At 49.4% G+C, this 21,640-nt stretch overlaps 1 protein-coding gene across 6 annotated transcripts; it reads left to right on the top strand.

Annotated features, from left to right (window-relative positions):
• The first annotated feature begins 1,438 nt into the window (after nt 1-1,438).
• LOC120709471 (single myb histone 2-like) lies at nt 1,439-5,721 on the top strand. 6 transcript variants are annotated; one of them, XM_039995121.1, is made up of 6 exons: nt 2,851-3,593; nt 3,663-3,718; nt 4,194-4,261; nt 4,396-4,581; nt 4,684-4,740; nt 5,409-5,721. In XM_039995121.1, exons 2-6 carry the CDS (start codon nt 3,712-3,714, stop codon nt 5,490-5,492), a joined length of 402 nt encoding a protein of 133 aa, XP_039851055.1. In that variant the 5' UTR covers nt 2,851-3,593; nt 3,663-3,711; the 3' UTR covers nt 5,493-5,721. The 6 variants fall into 6 exon arrangements, with proteins under 6 accessions (XP_039851053.1, XP_039851055.1, XP_039851056.1 ...); XM_039995122.1 differs by adding an exon at nt 4,044-4,089 and having other exon boundaries at nt 2,851-3,718; XM_039995119.1 differs by adding an exon at nt 1,439-1,774 and having other exon boundaries at nt 3,527-4,261.
• The last annotated feature ends 15,919 nt before the right edge of the window (nt 5,722-21,640 follow it).

The following is a 21,640-nucleotide window of genomic DNA, read 5'->3' as shown; positions in this document are numbered from 1 at the left end:
GGCCGTGTCAAGACTCGAGCGTCGCTCTCGAAGATACAGGGGCAAGTGAAGGAGAAGAGGTAGGGAGGATCTAGAGCTAGCTAGGCAGCCGTGCTATATATCATTTTGTTCGATCTCCTTATCGATGAGCACTTGTCGCTCATAGTAGTATGTTCTGTTTAATCACAAAGACTAACACAGGTCACATGAAAAGCATCATACTCATAAAACATTAGCTAAGGTTTAAATTTTTTTAAAAGGTTCGAGTGCTAATATTTGCTAAAAAATTTTAGTACTATCCAAACAGGCCCTAATGATACGATGCCATCACGTACTACAAAATGTCACCATCGCGCTTTGAGTTCTTGATGTGACGCGACCACCTCAGATCTTGTTTGTTTTCACGAATTTTTTTTAAGTCCATGTCACATCAAAAAGAATCTTACTGTTTTGGAGTATTAAATAAAATCAGTTTATAAATTTTTTTTGACAGCTGAGTGCTAATTCGCGAGACAAATCTAATAAGCCTAATTACTCCATAATTTGCTACAGTAATACTATAGTAACCATCTGCTAATTATAGATTAATATACCTCATTAGATTCGTCTCGCAGTTTAGCCTAGGATTCTGCAGTTAGTTTTATAATTAATATTTATTTAATACTTCTAAATACTAAAATTCTCTTTGATATGACATGGACTAAAATTTAGCCCTTCGAATCAAAATCTCCTGCCTCTCCCTCTCACCTCCTCAGCCCTCCTCTTCTGCTTCTCCTTCTCACACTTCCGTACCAGTGGCGGAGCCCTGTAGGGGCCAAACTGGGCTCCGCCCCTCCTGCCTCCCAAAAATTTCTAAACACATCATGTTACAGCCCAGCTTATTCAGCCCAGTACCACGTTAGCCCATGAGCCATGACCTGTAGCCTCAACCAGAAGCCAACTCAACTCAACGTCGACTCCTCGTATCCTCAGACCTCAACCATCGTACCGTCAAACTACCGTCAACGGCGGCGGCCGGCGATCGGGAGATGCCTCTGGTCCTCCGCGTCCATTACGGACTTACGATTGATTCGTCGTCTCCACTCGCCACTTTGCGAGGAGCAGAGCCAGCGCTCAAGCTCAACGCCTCGACGGCCGCGAGCTCTCAATCTCATCGATCAGGCCAGCGTACAGGTATGTTTCTGTTCCTCTATTTTTCTCCAAATTTCATAGATCCGTAGTCAATGCAGGCTAGAAGTGGCTAATTGAGTGAGTTTTAACAAGTCTTAGCTCTATAGGTCACTTGTCTTTTGGTATATATATGCTAATATGACCATGTCATTTGTATTTTGTAAATCGTGACCTTAATTATCAGTAGAGTAGTTTAGGATCCAGACTTATTTCTATACCACTCGTGTACATGCTGGCTCAAATTTTGGAAAATGGCCCCCCCTTACACTTTGCTGCACGCTCCGCCACTGCTCCGTACCGCCTCTCCCCTTCTGCCACCACCCCGCCGCCGGTAAGTGTACCCCCTCGCGGGGCAGGAGAGGGTGACACACAGGTGGCAGATCCGTGGGTGCCGGACGGAGCCGCGGAGAGCGCGGCGGAGCTCGAGGCGCGCGGGGAGGCCGAGGTTGCTCGTCGTCGGCGCTCCAACCCACGTCAGCTCCACCGCTCGCCGCTCCAATCGGCCACCCAGCCTTCCACTCCGGTTTTGAAGGTGGGACCGGGCGATCGTCTGGCCGTCGGGCACTCGGGAAGTTCGGGCTCACTAGCACCATCGCTCCATGCCTCCATCACCCACCAGATGGAGGTAACCAAGAATCCAAGATCACCTCGTCGATTTTATTTTCGTAGTCTCCGCTCCGGTAGATTGGAGCGCTCGATTACTCGGGGTAGCGCAGCATCGCCGGGAGCTACCGCAAGCAAGATTTCTCCACCGCCTGTGCGGTGCGGGCAAGCCGCGAGCCGAGTGGCCAGGGCATGGGTTCCGCTCAGGGGCAGGGCCGTGCGGACGGCGTGTCTGCGTACAGGTCGCCGTCGGCCATTGCGTCATCTTGCAGCCGCGCGGCCACAACGGCTTCGGGCCGGCGAGGGCGGGCCGTCGCGGCCAGTGCACAGCTACCGGCAGCCTCTCCCGCGCTGCTCATCTGGTGAGGTGATGTGCGGGGCGCATGCGGCAGCTTGGTGCGGCGGCACAGCTAGCGTTTGCCGCAGCGAGGTGTGTAGTGCATGATGCTTGTGCGGCCGCCGGCTGGAAAGCATCGCGCGCCGCGGAGCCGACGAGAGCCTGAACTAGGTGCGCGTGGGTGTGGCGCGGCGCGGTGCGTTTCATTTCCATATTACCTTACGACTCCCCGCATTTTGGCGACTCTCAGTAATCTGGGCTCGGGATGGGAGCTTTGCAGTAGCAGTTTAGGGTTTAGAACCTTGTTCTTTTTAGCAAAATAGTGTGGATGTTACATGCTGCTGATGTGTAGTGCATGCACCGATTCGTTTAGCAAAATCAAGGCATCATTTCTGTCCTCTTGTTTAGCAGCACTTCAATACAGCGCAATGAAACCAAAATTTCTGAAAAAGTAGCTTCAACACTTATCTGAAAAACTAGCTCAACACATGACAGCTTGCGCACTTCTCCGTTTCAAAAAACTTGACTTGTGATGTGCAACTCCTAATTTCACCAATTTAGAAGCCCATTAGCTCATTTGTTATGCAAAATAAGTCATATACATGTTGTATGCTGAAATTGGGGTTGTTTGTAACATTCTGGAGCTCCAAGGTCTATTTTGTAAAGCTGCCTTTATATGACTCAACTCGGGAATAGACAGAGAGAGGGGGTTGTTCTTCCCGTTTGGGGGTTGAGAGGGGGGAGAGGAGAATTAAGGGGTGAGGCTTTGATCTATCAAATCCATCCATTAGAGAGCGAAATCGGAGGGGATATGGAGCCTTCCCAACCTTGTTGGCTCCCACCTCTTGTATCTTCATCTCCATAGTGGATTGCTTGCTCGTCGCCGCTCGTTGTTTTTTTACAAAGGGTTTTCACGTAAATCCTTGTGTCTACCTGTGATTCAATATTTATCTTGCTATACTTATTGATTTGTTGTTATCTTGCTTGCTATTGATGTCATATTGTTCAAGTTCATGGTGTATGGATAAGATTGGCATATGATGCATGCATGGGTTCTTTGATATGTTGATGATGGGGATTGATGTGTTAGTAAGCTAATCTCTTCAAGTATGTTTCTATTTGAAAAGTTTGGACAACACCATATTTGATGAATTGAAATTATGGGACAGTTTTGATATATGCACATAAAGTGTTCGGTGAAATGCTTGTGAGTAATTAGCTTGCTAATAATCTCGACGCTTCCGCTGCCCTCTGCGCTCACAAGACGTTTGTAGTTTTATCCTAAGTCAGACTTCTCTAACTTTGACTAAACAAATTTATAGAGAATATATCACCAAATAAATGTATTATCAAGACATATTCCATGGGAACAAATCTACTGTTGTAGATTTTGGTACATTTTTCTATTAACTTTATCAAAATTTAATTTCATGACAGATGGAGGATGAAATAAAACTACTATCGCTGGGGCCCTAGGATGAGAAACACCTGCCATCAATCTTTGGTTGTTCTCTCTATCTTTTATACTTGTTGAATTTAGTTGGCTTGTAAATTTATGAAGTTTCTCTTGCATGTTTACTTGATCATGATGCGCACAAGTACGATCTATCAAATGGCAAAGGATGGCTGGTACATTTTACCCTTAATGAGTTTTTTGTTTTGAAAAATATGATTCAATTTGAGTAAATATATCAGTAACACATAAGTATTTAAAAAGATTGATAAGATATGTACCTTTTCTAGATTATGGGCCATTTTAGCTTTTGTAGATAATTTGGAACGAAGGGAATAGATGTTACTAGAAGCACCATGAAAAGTATTATGAATCATCATAATTTTTTGTTGGGGTTGATGCTCAAATCTTCACCTACTAGACCATATCAATATTCTAAACAACCTATATGAATCGGTGGGAGTATGTGACAGGGAGAGTTAACAATTTTTTTCATGACAGTTGGAAGAAAAATCTGATATAGCTGGTGGTGTACCAAGCTTGCTAGGTATGAATTATGGTTATTATCATGGGTTCATGCATGCCTTTTTCCAATGAACCAAGTATGTAACTTATTTGCATGGACTCATGTTAGTATGCTATATGCTTCAGACTTGTTACCGATGCAAGCTGGAGGACATGGTCAAAGAAAATGTCGCAAGAAAAGAACATCTTGGACGGTATATCGAATTGAATAACCGTTGAATGCATATTATTGCTTTATTAATACATTTTGCAAATAGTTCTTCAATAATATTTTATTGAAGCTGCAAATAAAAACAACGAGTATAAATTGTATGCTTGTTTCTTCCAGGCTGGTTTGCTTAAACCATTACAAAGTAGGGGCAAGAAGGTTCCGACTAGAGAAAAGAACAAGCATTGGACACCTCTTGAAGTGAACAAGCTGGTGAAAGGCGTGTCAGAATATGGAGTTGGAAAATGGACTATGGTGAAGAAATCTTATTTTAAAAGATCATTTAGAAATCCACCGCAACTAAAGGTAAGATACTAGATTGGTGATAGATTGCAACCATAAGCAAGGGTGTTGTTAAATGTTTACTTGGCTGATTTTGCTAGCTTATGATGTTCCATATATTTTCAGGATAAATGGAGAGACTTGCTAAGAGTTTGCGGGATCCAAGTTGGCTCTAAACAGAAGGTCATAATTCTCTTACATAATAACTACTCCCTCCGTCCCATTAGTCTCTGTTTAGCATCCAAATTTTATTCCAAAAAGACTGTTCTTTACCCATCTATAAGTAAAGTAATGTTAGATATCAAGAAAAACATACATAGAAGAACATATATAAAGCCAATCAAATATATAGTAGATGCTACTTTTCTAATTCTAATGCATATATATTTATTGAGGATCTAGAGAACCAAATAAACAATAGTGCGGTTCTCAACCAAAACTGCTATATGTAAGGCAATAAAGTCATTTTCATAATTTGTAATGCGCCCAAAATTTTTTAAATGACTAGTCTTTTTAGAACGGAGGGTAGTTCGTAGCACCACTAAATAATTGTATTGGTTCAACTTCAGGTGGGAGCGAATTTCGGGCTAAGGTTAAAAAAAATCCCCTCGCCTGTCTACACGCCAAAACACATGGAAATAGGTCCCGGCTCACCCCGGCCCGCTCTCACACGGGTTACGATATGGGTTACGGCGCCCCTGTGTAAGGGTGGGTCAGGGGGTTCGGGGGTTTTCTCGGCCTGCGTGAGAGGTCCTTCTTCTTACATTAATGCCCGGGGGGCGGCTTGCCCCTCGCGGGTCGAGTTTTTTATAATTGTATTGTGTTGTAAACGTTACGCTGGTTCGTTCCAGGTACAAGCACATAAAACTACCCTGAGGATTGTACAAGGATTGAAAGATGAGGTCATAAGCTTACACAGGAAGCATGGTTCTTGATCAGGAAACAAAGGAGAGCATCTAGATGATTGCAACACTTTTGATGGGCACCAGAATCTGTTCGGACACTACATCTTTTGGTATTAGTAGTGGTGCAGTTAACTCATCTTTTGTTTACTCTCCCTGACACGTGCAGCCTCATCAGTAATGTAAATATATGATTAGGTGATCAGTTGAACGATTCGAGCTTTATCAGGTTTGCTTTGGAAATGAGTCTTATTATATAGTAGCAACATGCCTTGGATGGCAATGTGAGTCCATACAAAATCTCTGGTTCCTTGTTCTGGTTTGCTAGCAGCGTATATACATCTACGATAACATACGTGGCGGGGAGGCGCCGGAGCAGCCTGGCCATGTCAGCTGCAAATCTGATCCCTGCGACACAGATCAGTTGGCTGGAGGCGCCGGCAAAGCTAATCGGCGAGATTTTTACCCTTGCGACGGTGTTTAGACCATTGACTGCTTGTGTTGTGCCGCCGGTCTTGAGGCTCGCCACGTGGCTTGCATGTTGGTGGGATGGTGCTTTCGTATCGCGAGCTTCTGCAAGAGCTGCACCAAACAGGATGCTTCATCATCAGCAACTCTGGTGGCACCAAATTGAGAGAACCGAAGCCCTTTTGTGGGGGTGCTGCGAATGGAGCTGGCGGAGCCGCCGCTAGAGGAGCCCTCTCAAATGGGGCCGGAGCCGGAGCTCTACAAGACCTAAGTAGACGTGAGAACCACCGCACTAGCACTCCGTCATGCCCTACCTACTGCGGAAGCAACAATTGAACTACTGTTTATTGTATTTGAACCAACAGCTCTTACATTGCTCTCGTCCCCAAACAAGATGGCCGGAACCTCCATTGGAATCACTTAAGGTCTAGATCTACTACTTGATGTCTTAGTTTTTCATATACTACTCCTATTAAGTTATAAAAACTAAGGCATGTTTTCCTACAGTTCAGTGTAGTTTATTTAATTGTACCTAATGTTAAATGGATGTATTCATGAGAATGCTGGTTTTAGATAAAAAACTATTTTTGTGAAATTTAACGAAAAAACATACAATTAGACTTGGGAGGCTCCAGTTCGTTCAGAAAAAAAAAAAGACTTGGAGGCTCCACGCCGTAGCTAGACGACCGGAATGGGATGAGTACTATTGGCCTCAATGGCAACTCCACGTCTCCACCGGTGACGAGGAAGAAGAGGTTTATAGGTTGTGTTTAGTTCGCGAAAAGGTTTGAATTTTGGTATTTTAATATATTTTGTTGTTATTTGAGAAATAATATCTAATTATAGACTAATTAGACTTAAAAGATTCATCTCGTGTTAATCAATTAGACTATGTAATTAGTTATTTTTTTAATTATATTTAATATTTTATATATGTGTTCGAACATTCGATGTGACAGATATTATAAATTTTTTTTTGAACTAAGGGCCTTAGCGGCGAAGCATTCCACCCGGCCTCTCTCTTCTGTGTTGTCTTTTCAACAACAGCTTTTATTTACTTCCCCCTCTTGCTGTGCTGCACACAGTGGCGTGCATCTGGGTTGCTTGCTTATCCGTTGCTTGCTTATCCGGTGGAAGCAAATCATTTCGCTTGCAGAGTTTTGTTCGTTCACTCACATGGAACCAAAGAGAAACGGACGAGCTACCTGTTGATTTATTGTTTGGGTTACCGTGGCAGGTTGAAGAACTACCTTGATTTTCATCGTCCGCCATAGACTTCACGATAACAAGTCAACAAAAGCGTCGTGCGGTCTATATGTTAGATTGACCACGTTTGGTTAGTCTAAAAATTTATGTGGAACTGTTTTCAACTTTGACTGCTAATTGAAAATATTAAATAAAGACAGTTCATAAAATCAACTCCGAAATTTCTCGCTAGAACCCTAACGAATTTATTGAGACCTTTAACTGTATAATTAGATGATAGTTACTTTAGCATCACTGTAGTTAATCATTGATTAATTATCGTCATTAGATTCACCGCGAAAACTTACATCCATCTCTACAAAAATTTTGGAAATAGACTCCATTTTAAACTTCATGTATGGAAGATTTCCGCTGAAAACTCTGGAACTGGAACCAAACAGGCCAATCACTCTACGTGAGACACTGCTGTCCCGTTCCCGTTACGTGGAAGATCAGTTACCGGCTCATGGTTTTCATGGGCCCTAGGGCGAGCAAAACACTATGGGCTCTTTAGACCAATTATTTTTTATTTAAGACAATAATTAAAAAAAGATAGAAATTCTAATAACATATGTAATTTATGAAGAATAATATCAATATTGTAAACTGTAACAATAATTGAATTTACGACTCATTTCCTGCAACCTTCAAGAGCTAGCACCTCGGCATCAGGCATCAGATGCTCGCGCGGGCCGTGGTGCCGCTGCGCCGGCCAGTGTGCGTGTGCGTGAGTGCATTAGACACTCGGATTCCGGTCTCTAGTGTCGGTGTTTGGTCGCCTGGAGGAGAACACCCGGCGTCGAGCCCCGACAAAAGCTAATAGAAACAAAACGTCGAACCCCGACTCGCGATCGCGGCGCGAAAGGGTAGAAGTTCGAAAGATCCGTCAATGTTAGAAGTCGCACGTGTGACTGGTAGTCAGATCATCACACAATACTCAACAATTATTTTGTTGTCGAAACAATTTTTTGTTTTGCTCGAACAATAACAATTGTTAAACCAACAATAAAAATTATTCCAGCAATAAAAAATTGTTCCGGCAACAAAAACACGAGTGAAACAATTTGTTGCACTGATTTTAGGCTCAAAATACGAAATTTTAGAGGGGTAGGCTGCATGCAACCGGTCCACTCGGGGGGTCACATGACCCCGAGCAGCACTCAAAAAACCTTTGCGAGTGACGTGCATGACTGCCTACTTATATACTCCGAGTTGAATCAAATATTACTATCTACTACATACTAGATCTCGGCCCCCTACTTCATGGTGGGCCCTAGACCGTCGCCCCGCCTGCCGTCCCCGTTAAGCCGGCCCATTCAGTACTGCTAGTCTGCTACGAGCCTACCAGCAGTGCGTGCTCGCTCTTGTTTCATGTTACGCTGCTAGAACACAGAGACTGTTTGTACAGTTAGCCGTACTGGACTCCGCAGAGAAGTAACGAGTGAGGGTGCGTTTAGTTGGTAATAAAAAAGTTTGAGTTGAGGTACTATAGCATATTTTATTATTATTTAATAATTAATATCCAATTATAAATTAATTAGAATTAAAAAATTCATCTCGTCCTAATCATTTAAACTGTGTAATTAGTTATTTTTTTAACTACATTTAATGCTTGATACATATGTCTAAAAATTTGATGTGACGGATATTATAGAAATTTTTTTAGAAACTAAACAAACAGGGCCTAACTTTCCAATCAAGGAGACATTTTTTTTACCCTCATGCCATCGTTCCCCTCCCTCGGTGAAACACAGGGAATAGTCATGAGTGCCACTATAGGTGTGTTAGTTATACTTATATTTTCATAGTATATTTGGCCTTGTTTAGTTCTTTATATTTTGGAAGCGCATGGAAACACATTTGAAGTATTAAACATAGTTTAATAAAGAAACAAATTACATATTTTGTCTATAAATTACTAGACGAATTTATTAAGTCTAATTAACCTGTCATTAGCAAATATTTACTGTAGCATCACATTGTCTCACATTCGTCTCGCAACTTGCGAACTGTGCAATTGTTTTTTATTTTGTCCACATTTAATACACCATGCATGTGTCCAAAAATTTGACGTGACGTTTTCAGCTAAAAATCTTTTGGATCTAACCAAGACGCTATTTGACGTTATAAATCTTTGTATTTTTATCTATAATTTTGGTCAAACTTTAAAATAGTTTAACTCTTCAAAATTTTTGGAATAACTTATAATTTGAAATGAAGAGGTTGGCTATAGCTACCTTCTATGAGTACAGCACTTACTTCTTTTTGTTTTGAAAAGTTTTGGGTACTTTGCTATTGCCACTAAAGGTACCGCATCAATCGAAATGGACTGATGGTGTGGTTCTGTTTTCCTTGTACCGCATCAATCGAAATTAATCGATTATTGACTATATTAATGCTACAGTAACCATCCTCTAATCATGATGTCAGCATAGTTGGATCGGGGGGCCCACTCGTCAGGAAAAGTACGCAGAAAGAAGGCGGATCGCTCGCCCGCTCACAAAGGCACCGTCGAGCCAGACGAGGCCCCTCCGATGGACCCGCCTGGCCGGGCTGGACTGGGCCCGGGCAACTCGCAGCGGCCCCAAAAAGGTCCCTTTCCTCCCCAACGAAGACACCCGTGTGGTAGAAATCATTTACCACGCCGGTAATCTCCAGGAGTTACCGCGCCGCGCCGCTATAGCCTGCGCGAGGCCCGAAGGAGGGCGCGGCTTCTCCGTAAAAAACATCATGGTTACGGAGGAGCCATGCAGCGGTGAGCCAGCTGGATAGGCTTATCTCTGAGCCGCGTCACATCAGGGATAAGTGGGCGGTGGCTGGGGCCGTCCCCATTTACTGTGCGTCCCATCATGATAACTCCTCTCCCGACCCCGACCACTTGCCCGGGGTTGACCCAGGTCACCCCGGGCGAAAGGCGGGCCTAGTGGGACGGAAGGAGGCTACCCTGGGATGCCCCGCGGCGCCTCGGGCCGCACCTCGGGGTTCTTGAGGTGCGGCGTCCCCCCGGGGTGCGCCCCGGACGGCTCCGGGTGGGCTCGACAGACTGGCCCCTCGACTGACAAGAAGCAGAGCAAGTTGGTGGACGGCGCCCGCCGCAGTCGTGGAGAGTTCACACCCAAGGGAGAATATTCCCAGCACCGATTGTATCTATAACTCTTATAAAGATGATCCCCACTACAACTCATTAATTGTTATTTCTCTAGCATGTCGTGCTGCCACATCACCTTAATAGTTTTTAACCACCTGATCTTTGATCCAATGGCACAAGGCAAGCCATATGACTTTTTGTTTCCTTTCCCAACAAGTATAGTGCATGCTGCCCATAATTTTTTTTAATAATATATCAGCCCGTAATGACCTGAGATGTAAAATGTGGACGCATCCTTCAATTCCTCCAACAGGTAGTGCCAAGTTCCCACTATGACCCTTCAACATCTCGCTTTAGTACTTAGCTACCGTTACCATTTCTCCACTTGCTCACCTATTATTTCAATAACTTATTCGATTAATCATGGCAAGATAAAAGCAAGCATGGGTGGCGCTCCTCCAAAACTATAACTGGCGGAATGTGGAGGATGGCATTGAGTAGACGAAACGGTGGGAGAAATGGATGATCATATATATTTATATAGCAGCTTCGACCACACTAGCTCACGCACCCTCTCCTTTGCCATCACTGGAAGCACGCTGATACTGCAGGTGGTTATTCTTTGAAAGCAAACACTGTGCTCCTGTAGCACTAGACAGCGATGCGCGCATCTACTAGGCAAGTTCTTTGTCACTCTTCCCTCATCTATAACCTTCAATTGTGTGCTGGATTTGAATCAGAGTTTCGTCATCTTGCTAAATTTAATTTCAAGTAAATTCATAAATTAATTTGTTGTCTTCATCATATATATATAAATATATATAGGAATATTTTATTTAGATTTTCTCCATTAATCTCCAAATATGTTACCTAAACTATAACATCAAACTATCATCTTAATCATAATCTCAAATTCCCGCAGCAGCGCGCGGGGAATTCAACTAGTTCTATAAATAGGAAGGTCCCAGGACATGTAAAGGGATCGGCTCCTGATCCCAGATAACGAACACACAGGAGCAAGAATAGTAATCCCAGAAACTCAAGAACACAGGACGTAGGGTATTATGCCTCTATAGCGGGTTGAACCTGTCTAAACCACTATCTTATACACCTTCCGGCAGGAAGATCTCGCTACGTGTTACACTCCTGGCCGAATCTCTAAACGGGGTTGCCCAGAATCCCTACAGGTGGTACTCACCCACCGTCAGCCGGTGCGCCAGGTAGGGGGTGTTGGCGCGTTAATCTTCCTCGTCGCGAGTTTTCTTCAAGCAAGATCTATGGCGAGCCGCTCCAACCGTTCCGACGGAGAGAGCGGCAGCGAGCGTACGCACCCGCATCGCGGACCCCCTAGTGCTCCTCCACGCATGGAAGCTGGGGGCTCACTTTCTCCGATTCCGGCCGGTGGACGGGCGGCCTCATACGCCACCGCGCCACCACGGCTCGACGCCTCGAGGACCAGGTCCGGGGGCTCGACAACTATTGGCACCGGTGCCGCCCCGTCAGGAGCTGAGCCGCATGGTCGTCCGACCCGCCGGAGGCTGGCGGCGCGCAGCCGCCTCAGTCGCGCTAGCATCCCCCCCGGGGAAGCGCTGGCTGCGGCTCGAGCCCTCCTGCGACACCCACCTTTGAAGGCGGGAACGGGCACCCCCGAGAGTGAGTGGCTTGACGAACTGGCAAGCCTAGTACGGAGAGCTACCCCCGGTCCAAAGGGACAGCACTCCTGCGTCACCAACGGCGAACCATCGGCACGGTCGCCGGCCCCGGCGCCGTCACCGCTGGGGGCTCTGACCTCCGCTCCAAGCTCAATGACCTGAGAGCCTGTGAGGACGCCCATACCATCCTGGAGAGAGGACGGGAACAGCGGCGCCTGGCGGAGGACGAGCAGGCATCCTCCGGCGTGCCTGTCAGCGCGGCCGCTCCTACCACCGACGACATCGGCCCGTACGGAGCCGGCTGCCGGGCGTTCACGGCGGACCTGCGACACTGGCCCATGAAGTTTTGGCCTAACCTATCTGAGAAGTATGACAGCACCATCGACCCGGTAGAGTTCCTCCAGATCTACACCACCGGCATCCAGGTGGCGGGGGGTTGGCCCTCGAGTCAGGGCCAACTACTTCCATATTCCTCTCCGAGGGACCGCTAGGTCCTAGCTGATGAATCTTCCGCCAGGATCTATCGGGTCTTGGGGGGAGCTGTGCAAGTAGTTCGTCACCAACATCTCCGAGTCGTTCACCCGACTCGGGACACGCGGCGACCTCCTTGCCGTCCGTCAGCGCAAGGGCGAATCGCTGTGGCAGTATGTCCAGCGTTTCAGTCAGGTTCGCAACACCATACCCCGCATCTCTCCAGCTGCTATTATCATGGCATTCAGTGAAAGGGTCACCAACAAACAGTTGGTGGGCAAGCTGGAGACCCACAACATGGAAACTGTTCGCGCTCATAGACAAGTGTGTTCGCGCGTCGGAGGTGCATGCTCGCGTCGAGCGTCGAGGCGTGGCAGAGGATCCTCCAGAAGGCGAGGCCCCGAAGCTCGGCACCAAGAAGAACAAGAGGAAGGCTGCCGCTGTCCTAGCGGCAGAAGGACGCCCCAAACCCCAGGCCGGCGGCAAGCCCGCCGGCAAAGAAGTGGTGCGAGCTTCACCGCACCAATTACCGCGACCTCACTGAGTGCCACCTAGTCAAGGACCTGGCGGCGGAATGGCGAAAAGACCGTGGTGAATGGCGCCGCGATGTCCACAACAACCGTGTCTCACTGTCCCTGACGGGACCGGTTTGGGCTTCCAGGAGCACCAACACGCGGTGGCCACCATCTTCGGTGGAGCAGGCGCACCGTCCTCCCGACGGAAGGCCAAGCTCCTTTGGAGGGAGGTCTGCACGGCGGCGCTGGCCCCCGAGGGTACTCGGCCTCTGAAGTGGTCTGACACCCCGGTCACCTTTGACCAGAGTGACCACCCATCCAACACGGCTGGGGTGGGCCTTCTCCCCGTCATGGTCACACCCACAATTTGCAACATCAGAGTCAGCAGGACCCTCGTTGGTGGGGAAGCCGGCCTCAACCTGCTGTCCCCAGAGGTGATCCGCCAGATGCAGATTGGGCAGTGCAAGCTCACTCCTTTTCCCCCATTCTGCGGGGTCACCAACAGGAAAACCCTTCCGCTGGGGCATATTGAGCTCCCCATCACATTTGGCGGACGCGACAACTTCCGCACCAAGAGCGTCAAGTTTGACGTGGCGCACTTCGACCTCCCCTACTACGCCATCCTCAGGTGCCCGGCGCTCGCCAAGTTCATGGCGGTAGTCCATTATGCCTACAGCGTACTCAAGATCCCCGGCCCGACCATAATCATCTCCATCAAGGCCGACATGAAGGGAGCGGTGTACTGCGTTGAGCATCTCTTCGTGGCGGTGGTGGCCTCGTCCCCTAATGACGCCGATCGCCTGGAGTCATCATCACGTCCTCCGACGAAACAGCGCATTTCTCCCGACAGCACCGCCCTCACAAAGACTGTCCGCCTCGGGAATGACCTCGAGAAGACAGTGATCGTAGGGGCGGAGCTGGGGGAGTAATAGGAAAGCGCACTCATCACCTTCCTCCGGGCAAATGCCGATGTGTTCACGTGATTAAGCATCATCTGGTCGTGCGCCCTGAGGCACGGCCAGTTCAACAGAAAGTATGATGACAGGCCCCGGAGACCAGGTGCAGAAGATGCTTGAGGCCGGCTACATCTGAGAGGTCATCCACCCTGAGTGGTTGGCCAATCCGGTTGTTGTCCCCAAGGCCAACGACAAACTCCGCATGTGCGTGGACTACAACGACCTCAACAAGGCCTGCCCCAAGGATCCTTTCCCGTTACCCTACATCGACCAGGTCGTCGACTCCACAGCGGGGTGCGATCTCCTTTGTTTTCTGGATGCGTACTCAGGGTACCACCAGATAAACATGGCAAAGGAGGAGAAGACGTTGTTCACCACTCCGGTGGGGACGTACTGCTAAGTCCGCATGCCCCTCACGCTCAAGAATGCTGGCCCAACCTACCAATAGACCATGCACATCACTCTTCAAGACCTGCAGTCCCGCAATGTCGAAGCCTACGTCGACAACATTGTGGTCAAGACCCGACGGCAGGAAACCTTCCTGCGGGACCTGTCGGAAGCCTTCGATAGCCTGCGCACCACCCGGCTCAAACTGAACCCCGAGAAGTGCGTCTTTGGGGTGCCAGCGGGGAAGCTCTTGGGCTTCCTGATATCAAGTCGAGGCATTGAAGTGAACCCAGCGAAGGTGGAAGCAATCGTCCGCATGCAGCCACTGACCCGACTGAAGGAGGCACAACGCCTTGCCGGTTGCATGGCGGCCCTTGGAAGATTCATCTCCAAACTCGGGGAGTGCGGCCTCCCCCTCTTCAGGTTGATCAAGAAGACCGGTTGCTTTGACTGGTCAGAGGATGCCGACAAAGATTTCCGGGAGCTGAAGGAATATCTCACCTCGCCCCCGGTATTGGTGGCACCCCGGGACGAAGAAGACCTCTTCTTGTATATCTCGGCAACGCCGCAAGTTGTCAGCGCAGTACTGGTGGCCAAAAGGGAAGAGAACAAGACAGCACCGTACGGACACCAAGCCAAGGCGCTCCAACGACGGACCCCGGGACAAGCGCCCCGAGACCCGAAGAGGTTGCGCCGGCCCGCACGACGACCATTTTGGACTCTGGGGCAGACACCCTCATTCCTGGGGAGGCCCACCCGAGGTCTGAGGTAGCACCGACACCCGACGCGATGGACCTTGGGACATCCCCAGAGGCTCCCACGACCCGAGTTTGCCGAGTACAGTGCCCCGTGTACTTCATCAGCGAAGTACTCCACGATGCCAAGTAGCGCTACCCGCAAGCGCAGAAGATGTTGTACGTCGTCCTCATGGCGTCACGGAAGCTGCGACACTACTTCCAAGCACAAAAGATCACCGCGGTCACATCGTACCCCCTCGGCCAAATCCTACATAACCGGGAGGGTATAGGACGCGCGGTCAAGTGGGCCATCAAGCTGGCAGAATTTGGGCTGCCGTTCGTGCCGCGCCATGCCATTAAAAGCCAAGCCCTGGACGACTTCGTCGCGGAATGGATACCGGTCCCCGGCATGGAACCAGAGGAGGAGACTGCCACGCCGCCATCCGATAGCGACAAACCATGGACCTTGGAGTACTAGTGCATGAACTTCGATGGGTCGCTCACTCTGCAAGGGGCCGGAGCTGGGGTAATCCTCACTTCCCCGGATGGTCACACCCTCAAGTATGCCGTTCAACTGGACTTTTGAGCCACAAACAACATGGCAGAATATGGGGGCCTCCTTGCCGGGTTGCGAGCAGCCGCCGGACTGGGAGTCCGCTGCCTGTTGGTGCAGGGTGACTCCCATCTCATAGTGAACCAAGTCTCCAAGGAGTACCAATGCGCCGATCCTCAGATGGCTGCCTACGTGGCCGAGGTTAGGCGCATGGAGTGGCACTTTGATTGACTGGAGCTTCTACACATTCCAAAAAAGGCAAACGCTGAGGCTGACGAGCTATCCCAGCTTGCACCCTCACGAGCTCCTTGCCTCCTTGGGTGTTCGAAGAAAAGTTACGCCACCCAATCGTCACGACTGCCGACCGTGCCGAAGGGGGAAGCCCGCCACCGAGCGGGGGGACCCAGTCCTTGCCACTAGCTGTAGCCAACCACTTGGCATCGGCACGTCCTCAGGTCCGGTCGTGGATGGACGACGTCCGCGACTACCTGAAAGAAAAGTTCCTTCCCGAGGATGATGCCAATGCGGAACGGATCGCACGACAGTCCAAATGCTACGCCATGGTAGATCGGGATCTATATCGAAGGCGCAGCACGAACGGGGTCTTTCTCCGATGCATCACCCAGGAAGAAGGCGGCGAGCTTCTCGCCGATGTCCAAGAGGGCGTGTGCGGGAGTCACTCATCCTCCCGCACGCTAGTCGGGAAGGCCCTTCGGCAAGGCTTCTACTGGCCAATAGCCCTCCAGGACGAAGCGAACTGGTTAGGCGCTGCAGGGCGTGCCAGTTCCATGCAAAGCAGATACACCAGCCAGCACAGGCACTTCATACCTTCCCTCTGTCATGGCCGTTCGCGGTCTGAGGGCTCGACATTTTGAGACCTTTCCCAAAAGCTTTCAGAGGATACGAATGGTTGTACGTAGCGATCGACAAATTGATGAAGTGGCCGGAGGCAGTTGCTGTCATCAAGGCCAACTAAAACTCGGTGCTCAAATTCATCAAGGACCTGGTGGCAAGATTTTGCATCCCGAACAAAATCATCACCGACAACGGGACCAAATTCACCAGTGTGCTTTTTGGGGATTACTGCAACGACATGGGCATCAAGCTGTGCTTCACCTCTGTTGCTCATCCACAAAGCAACATCCAGGCGGAGAGGGCCAACGTACAAATCCTCAAAGGCTTGAAGACCAGGACGTATGACGAGCTGAGGAAGCATGGCTCTGGGTGGGTTGATGAGCTCCCCGCAGTCGTCTGGGCTAACCGGACCGCCCCGAGCCGTGCAACCGGAGAAACGCCATTCTTTTTAGTGTACGGAGCCGAAGCTGTCCTCCCGACCGAAGTGACTTTGGGAAGCCCCCGCGTCAGGTCTTACCAAGAAGAAGATCAAGATGCGCGGTGGCAGTAGGATGTCCTCTACCTCGAGGAGGTCCGATGCCGGGCGGCACTGAAAGCAGCTTGCTATCAGCAAACCCTCCACCTATAAGGATCACCGGGGTGTCCGACCCTAGAGGGGGAGGGGGTGAATAGGGTCGCTAATCGCTTTTTAACATAGGGCTCAAACTACTTGCATAAGATAAACCTAACACGTCCTATACATGCTAGTTATGACTAAGGTTTATCTTTGCTACTCTCTACTTACCCCAAAATACTTGCAACCTATAGCCAATCCTAAACAAACTAACTAGGAAAGTAAAGGCACGCAAGATAAAATAAATGTGGAAACGTAATATGGTAAGTAAAGAGGTAAGTGCAAGATGGATGCAAACTCCCGAGTAGACACGGTCATGTAACGTGGTTCGGCACAAACGCCTACGTCCACGGGACACTGAGGCTCTTCCAATCACCGTCTTGCACTACGCCACCAAGGCGATGCCGGCAAGCAAAGGCAAGTGCCCACAAGACACCGAGTCTCGTGCACCGCCACTGTCTCTCTCGGTCACCCTGCCGAAATCCACTACGGAGCTTCTCCACCAAGGAGGGGGTCTCCTCTTACCCCGCACAAAGTGTTGTTGCCACTCCACACCAAGTCGGAGGGTCACACGACGGATCACAAGGATTGCTTGCTACAGCAAGACTTCTCTCAAGGGAGCTCTCGCAAGAACTAATCCCTATTACAAGCACTAAGCACTCTCACAAGTGTGCTTAAGCCTATATGATGTACAATGAAGCTCTAAGGTGGTTGGAGATGATCTTTGGCTCTTGTATACTTCCTTGGTCTCCAGCACTCTCAAATGAGCCGTGGGGTGGCATATATATAGCCCACATACCCCAAACTAGCCGTTGGAAAAAGGCTGACAAAAAGCGCTATCACCGGTTAAACCGATGCTCCCGTTTTTGTCATCACTGGTTTAACCGGTGAGTGCATTTTCCAACTAGCCGTTATACTTCAACGGCTACCTCAATCGACCGACGTAATCAACCGATGCAGTGTCGGTTTAACCGGTGAGTGTAGTTGCTGAAAAACTAACTCTCTGGACAACTTCACCGACGTTCACCAATATCTAGCGTCGGTTCATCCGGTGTATAGATTTTGCCTCAACTGCTGAGTTCATTGCACCGACGTATTCAACTTTCCTGGCGTCGGTTCAACCGGTGTTACCAAAACTCCCAGACGTGCTCCAAGTCAATGCACCGACGTATGTAATTTACTTAGCGTCGGTTCAACCGGTGATACTAAAATAGGGGCCCCCGTATTAGTCCCGTAGGGGCAGCCCTTTGGGCCTAGCTATGCCTATCTTCTCTTTGTCATCACTTGAACCTAAAAGCCTGAGAATGGTCATCTTAACAATCATATTAGTCCAAGTGTTGTGTTGTCTATATCAATCACCAAAACATTATATTGAAAAATGGCATGAGAGGCCATTTTCGCTACACCGCCGCTACCACCAGCACCATGTACAACCAAGAACCATCCAAGTCGGAGACTTGGTCCTCCGCCGTTTCCAATCGCGGTCGGGGATGAACAAACTCTCCCCGACATGGGAAGGACCCTTCCGTGTGATGGAAGAGCGCCGGCTAGGAGTATTCCGGCTCACTGACAAGGATGGGATGCATGTCCCCAACGTCTAGAATATCGACCACCTCCGTAAGTTTTACCCGTAGTTAGGGGGAGTACTCTAATGCTCCGGCACATGGACCATGTAAACCGGAGTCAAGCTCAGCACACTTGGCCCGGGGGCTCCCTCTACCGAAGTACCATCCAGTATCTTCATCAAGCATGGTTTTATTTCATTTTGAAATTTTTTCGGCTTCGCAGCCCCGAGGTTGGGAACTGAACTTTGTGAAAGAAGGGTCACTCTTTGCCAAAAGTGCTGAATCGGCTGAGGGCTCACAGGATTTTCCTGGCCAACTCCGACTCCCAGCTTGGTCCCCCGGACCCTGGGATCAGTTGCCTGCTAAGGAACCCTACGCCCTCATCATTCCACTCAGCGGCAAGAAACACCAAGTAGCAAAGCGGTGATCACCCCGGGGAGGGATAACCCGTTTGCGGGCAAAGTAAAAGCAGCAAACAATAATCAGAGTTTTTTCTGCAAAACTAAAGGTCGGGAATGACCGGGATTGTTAGATCCCAAAAAGGGGAAACTTTATTGCTTTGTTGGAGTACATCGTAGAGTTACAAAAATAAAGATACTTGAAGCTGCCGCGAAGAACTTCCCGTACACCGGGAGTACCACGCCGTGGCTGGAGCGGATCTACAGCAAGGCCAGGAGGGCACTCCCGCAGGGCATGAGCAGATGGGGCAGCAGGGGCAATCTGGAGCTCGGGATCAGTGGGAAAGAAACTTGGGTGTTCCTCACCCCGCGCATCCCGAACTCTGGAATTGGAGCAACTACTAAGGTGTAGTCGCTCCACCCCTAGCCGTTGTGGAAGAGAGTTGGAGGCGACCCCAACAAACTCTCGGAGTAGCAGAAGAGTCCTACGTCCCGCCTTGGGGCATAACTGGTGAAGCAGCTGCACTGGGGAGGATGAGAAAGGCTACAAGCCCTTCCTCATATACAGCAGCAGCGGCAACAACTTCTAGGAGGAGGCCACCGGCGGCGAGGATGATATAGAAGAGGGCAAGGACGACTCTCCATCATCTTCTTCGCCAAGACGGCAGTGAGAACGATGAGGAAGATGCTTCCTCACCCACCCTGCCAAAGTCGACGGCGGCCCACGACAGATGCAGAATGCCCCCGTCGGACCGGGGGCTCATGAGGCCCCGGATGGGAGCGGCATGACCAGAAGAGCACCACCAGCACCCCCAAGGCTTCGCACCCCGAGGGAGCGTGGCAACAGTGGCGCCATTGGCACCGCCCTGCTTTGCAGTTATGCCCGTGGTGTCCTCTTCCTCATTCTCGATGGAGGAGGATGAGGAACAGGCGATGCAGCAGAGTGGCAGCCCCTTGCTGGGATTGGCCAGGGACTTCGGTGGCGGTGGCAGATGATGATGCAGTGGAAGCTCAAAGCCAACTCGACTTCTGCAGCACCGCCACACGAGCTCTGAGGCGGAGCGCTTACGGCGGCACCGCATCGGCTTCCCAGGAAACAAGCCCGCCTTTGACCCCATGTAACACCCTAATTTATTTTCCAGCATTTATTAATAAATTTACTTGGCTTTATTTAAATTTTCTAAGGATTTTCTGTGTTAGTATTGCATTTAATCTAATTTCGTTGCATAAGTAATTAAAAATTATTTTAGGGTCAACATGTTTGTGCAATTCATACTGGTGCATACTTTTAATTGATTGAGTGTGGTTTGAATTCAAAGTCAAATTTGAATTCAAATGGTTTGAGTTTGGTTTGAAATAGGAATAGAATAGAAAAAAAGAGAAAGAAATAGAAGAGAGCCCAGCCCAAAACCCTCTCCAAAACCTAGCCCGGCTTTTCCCTTTTTTTTGGCCCAATAGCATCCCGCGGCCCAGTTCACCCCGCACGGCCCACACATGCCCAGTCTCTCCCCACTCTGGCCACCATCTCCAACCTCGGTCCACGGACGTGCCGGAATTTCACCGAAACTCCATCACAGGTAACATGGCCCGCCGCCGGGATTGCTCACCGCCGTTGAGTACTGGACCACCCTGAACCCCTTGGCCTCACCGCAGGGACCTCGCGCGTCGATCCGCAGGACCAGGAAGCCCGAAGCTGCACGCCTGCGACCCGTCCACGAACACCGCGCCATCCTCGCCGCCGGAGCTCGCCGCCAACCCCGCTGCGTCACGTCCCCGACCCCAATCCACGCCCGGTGAGCACCGCCTGGATCCCCTTTCTCTTGGGCGCCGGTTGTCTTAGATCGTAGGCCGCTCCAGTGCTTAGAACGCCACTCGCCGGCGATGTTCCGCCATGCCCACCTGCCGCCGTTGATGCGAGCGCCACTCCGGGCCTTCCCGTGCCTCGCTAGAGCCACCAGTGTATCACGCGTGCCGCGGGCATGCTCCACGGCCCTTTCCCGACTCAAACCGACCCCCGGAGTGCCGGATTTGGCCCACTCCGGCGAGCCCGAGTCGCGCGCCGCCGCGGAGATCGAACTCCGGCGTGTTCCACCGCCGCCCCGCGCGCCCGTTTGATCCCGGCCGTCGGATCTGTTTCCTGCGGCTAAGATTAGATCTTGAACCGTTTTGTTCTCAGCCGCCGGATCGTGATCCAATGGATCAGATCCGTGCATACCACTTTAGCCAGGCTCTTTTGCATAAGAGTCCCTGGGTTTTCTCGGAATAAACTCGCAATCCAGCTGTATTCAAAAATAATTCCTTTTCAGCCCAGAACTTTACACGAACCCCCCTGAACTTTTTAAATATAGAACCCACCGTCCAGTTAGGGCGTTTTTGCTCTTTGGCCCTCGAATCTTTCTGGTTTTTATGTTTTAGTCCTCGGGTTTTGCAGAAAACCCCCAGAAACTCTGTTTTTCTTGCAGATAAGTCCTTGAAACTTGTTTTAAGCCTAGATTATGCGTTTCGGCTCCGTTTTAAGCGTTCTTTATATCCACACGATTATTGTAACGTGTAGAGTAGTTTTAGAATAGTTTAGTGTGCTGTTTTTATGAATTGATGTACTGTTCCTTAGCTTTTGTTAGTGTTTGCTTGTATGCTCATTGTTGTGCATTGTTTTGGCCATGTGTTCGTGAGTAGAC

This window comes from Panicum virgatum, chromosome 5K, assembly GCF_016808335.1.
Source record: "Panicum virgatum strain AP13 chromosome 5K, P.virgatum_v5, whole genome shotgun sequence".
In the NCBI taxonomy this organism is placed as follows: Eukaryota; Viridiplantae; Streptophyta; class Magnoliopsida; order Poales; family Poaceae; genus Panicum; species Panicum virgatum.
Note: the sequence above shows the minus strand (reverse complement) of the source record. Positions and strands in the feature narration are given on the sequence as shown.

Excerpts from the sequence above, each read along its gene's own strand:
- LOC120709471 (XM_039995119.1), top strand. The coding sequence starts at position 4,136 with ATGAACCAAGTATGTAACTTATTTGCATGGACTCATGTTAGTATGCTA. Across the intron at positions 4,582-4,683 it reads GAAATCCACCGCAACTAAAG|GATAAATGGAGAGACTTGCT; the intron begins GTAAGATACTAG and ends ATATATTTTCAG. Across the intron at positions 4,741-5,408 it reads AAGTTGGCTCTAAACAGAAG|GTACAAGCACATAAAACTAC; the intron begins GTCATAATTCTC and ends GGTTCGTTCCAG.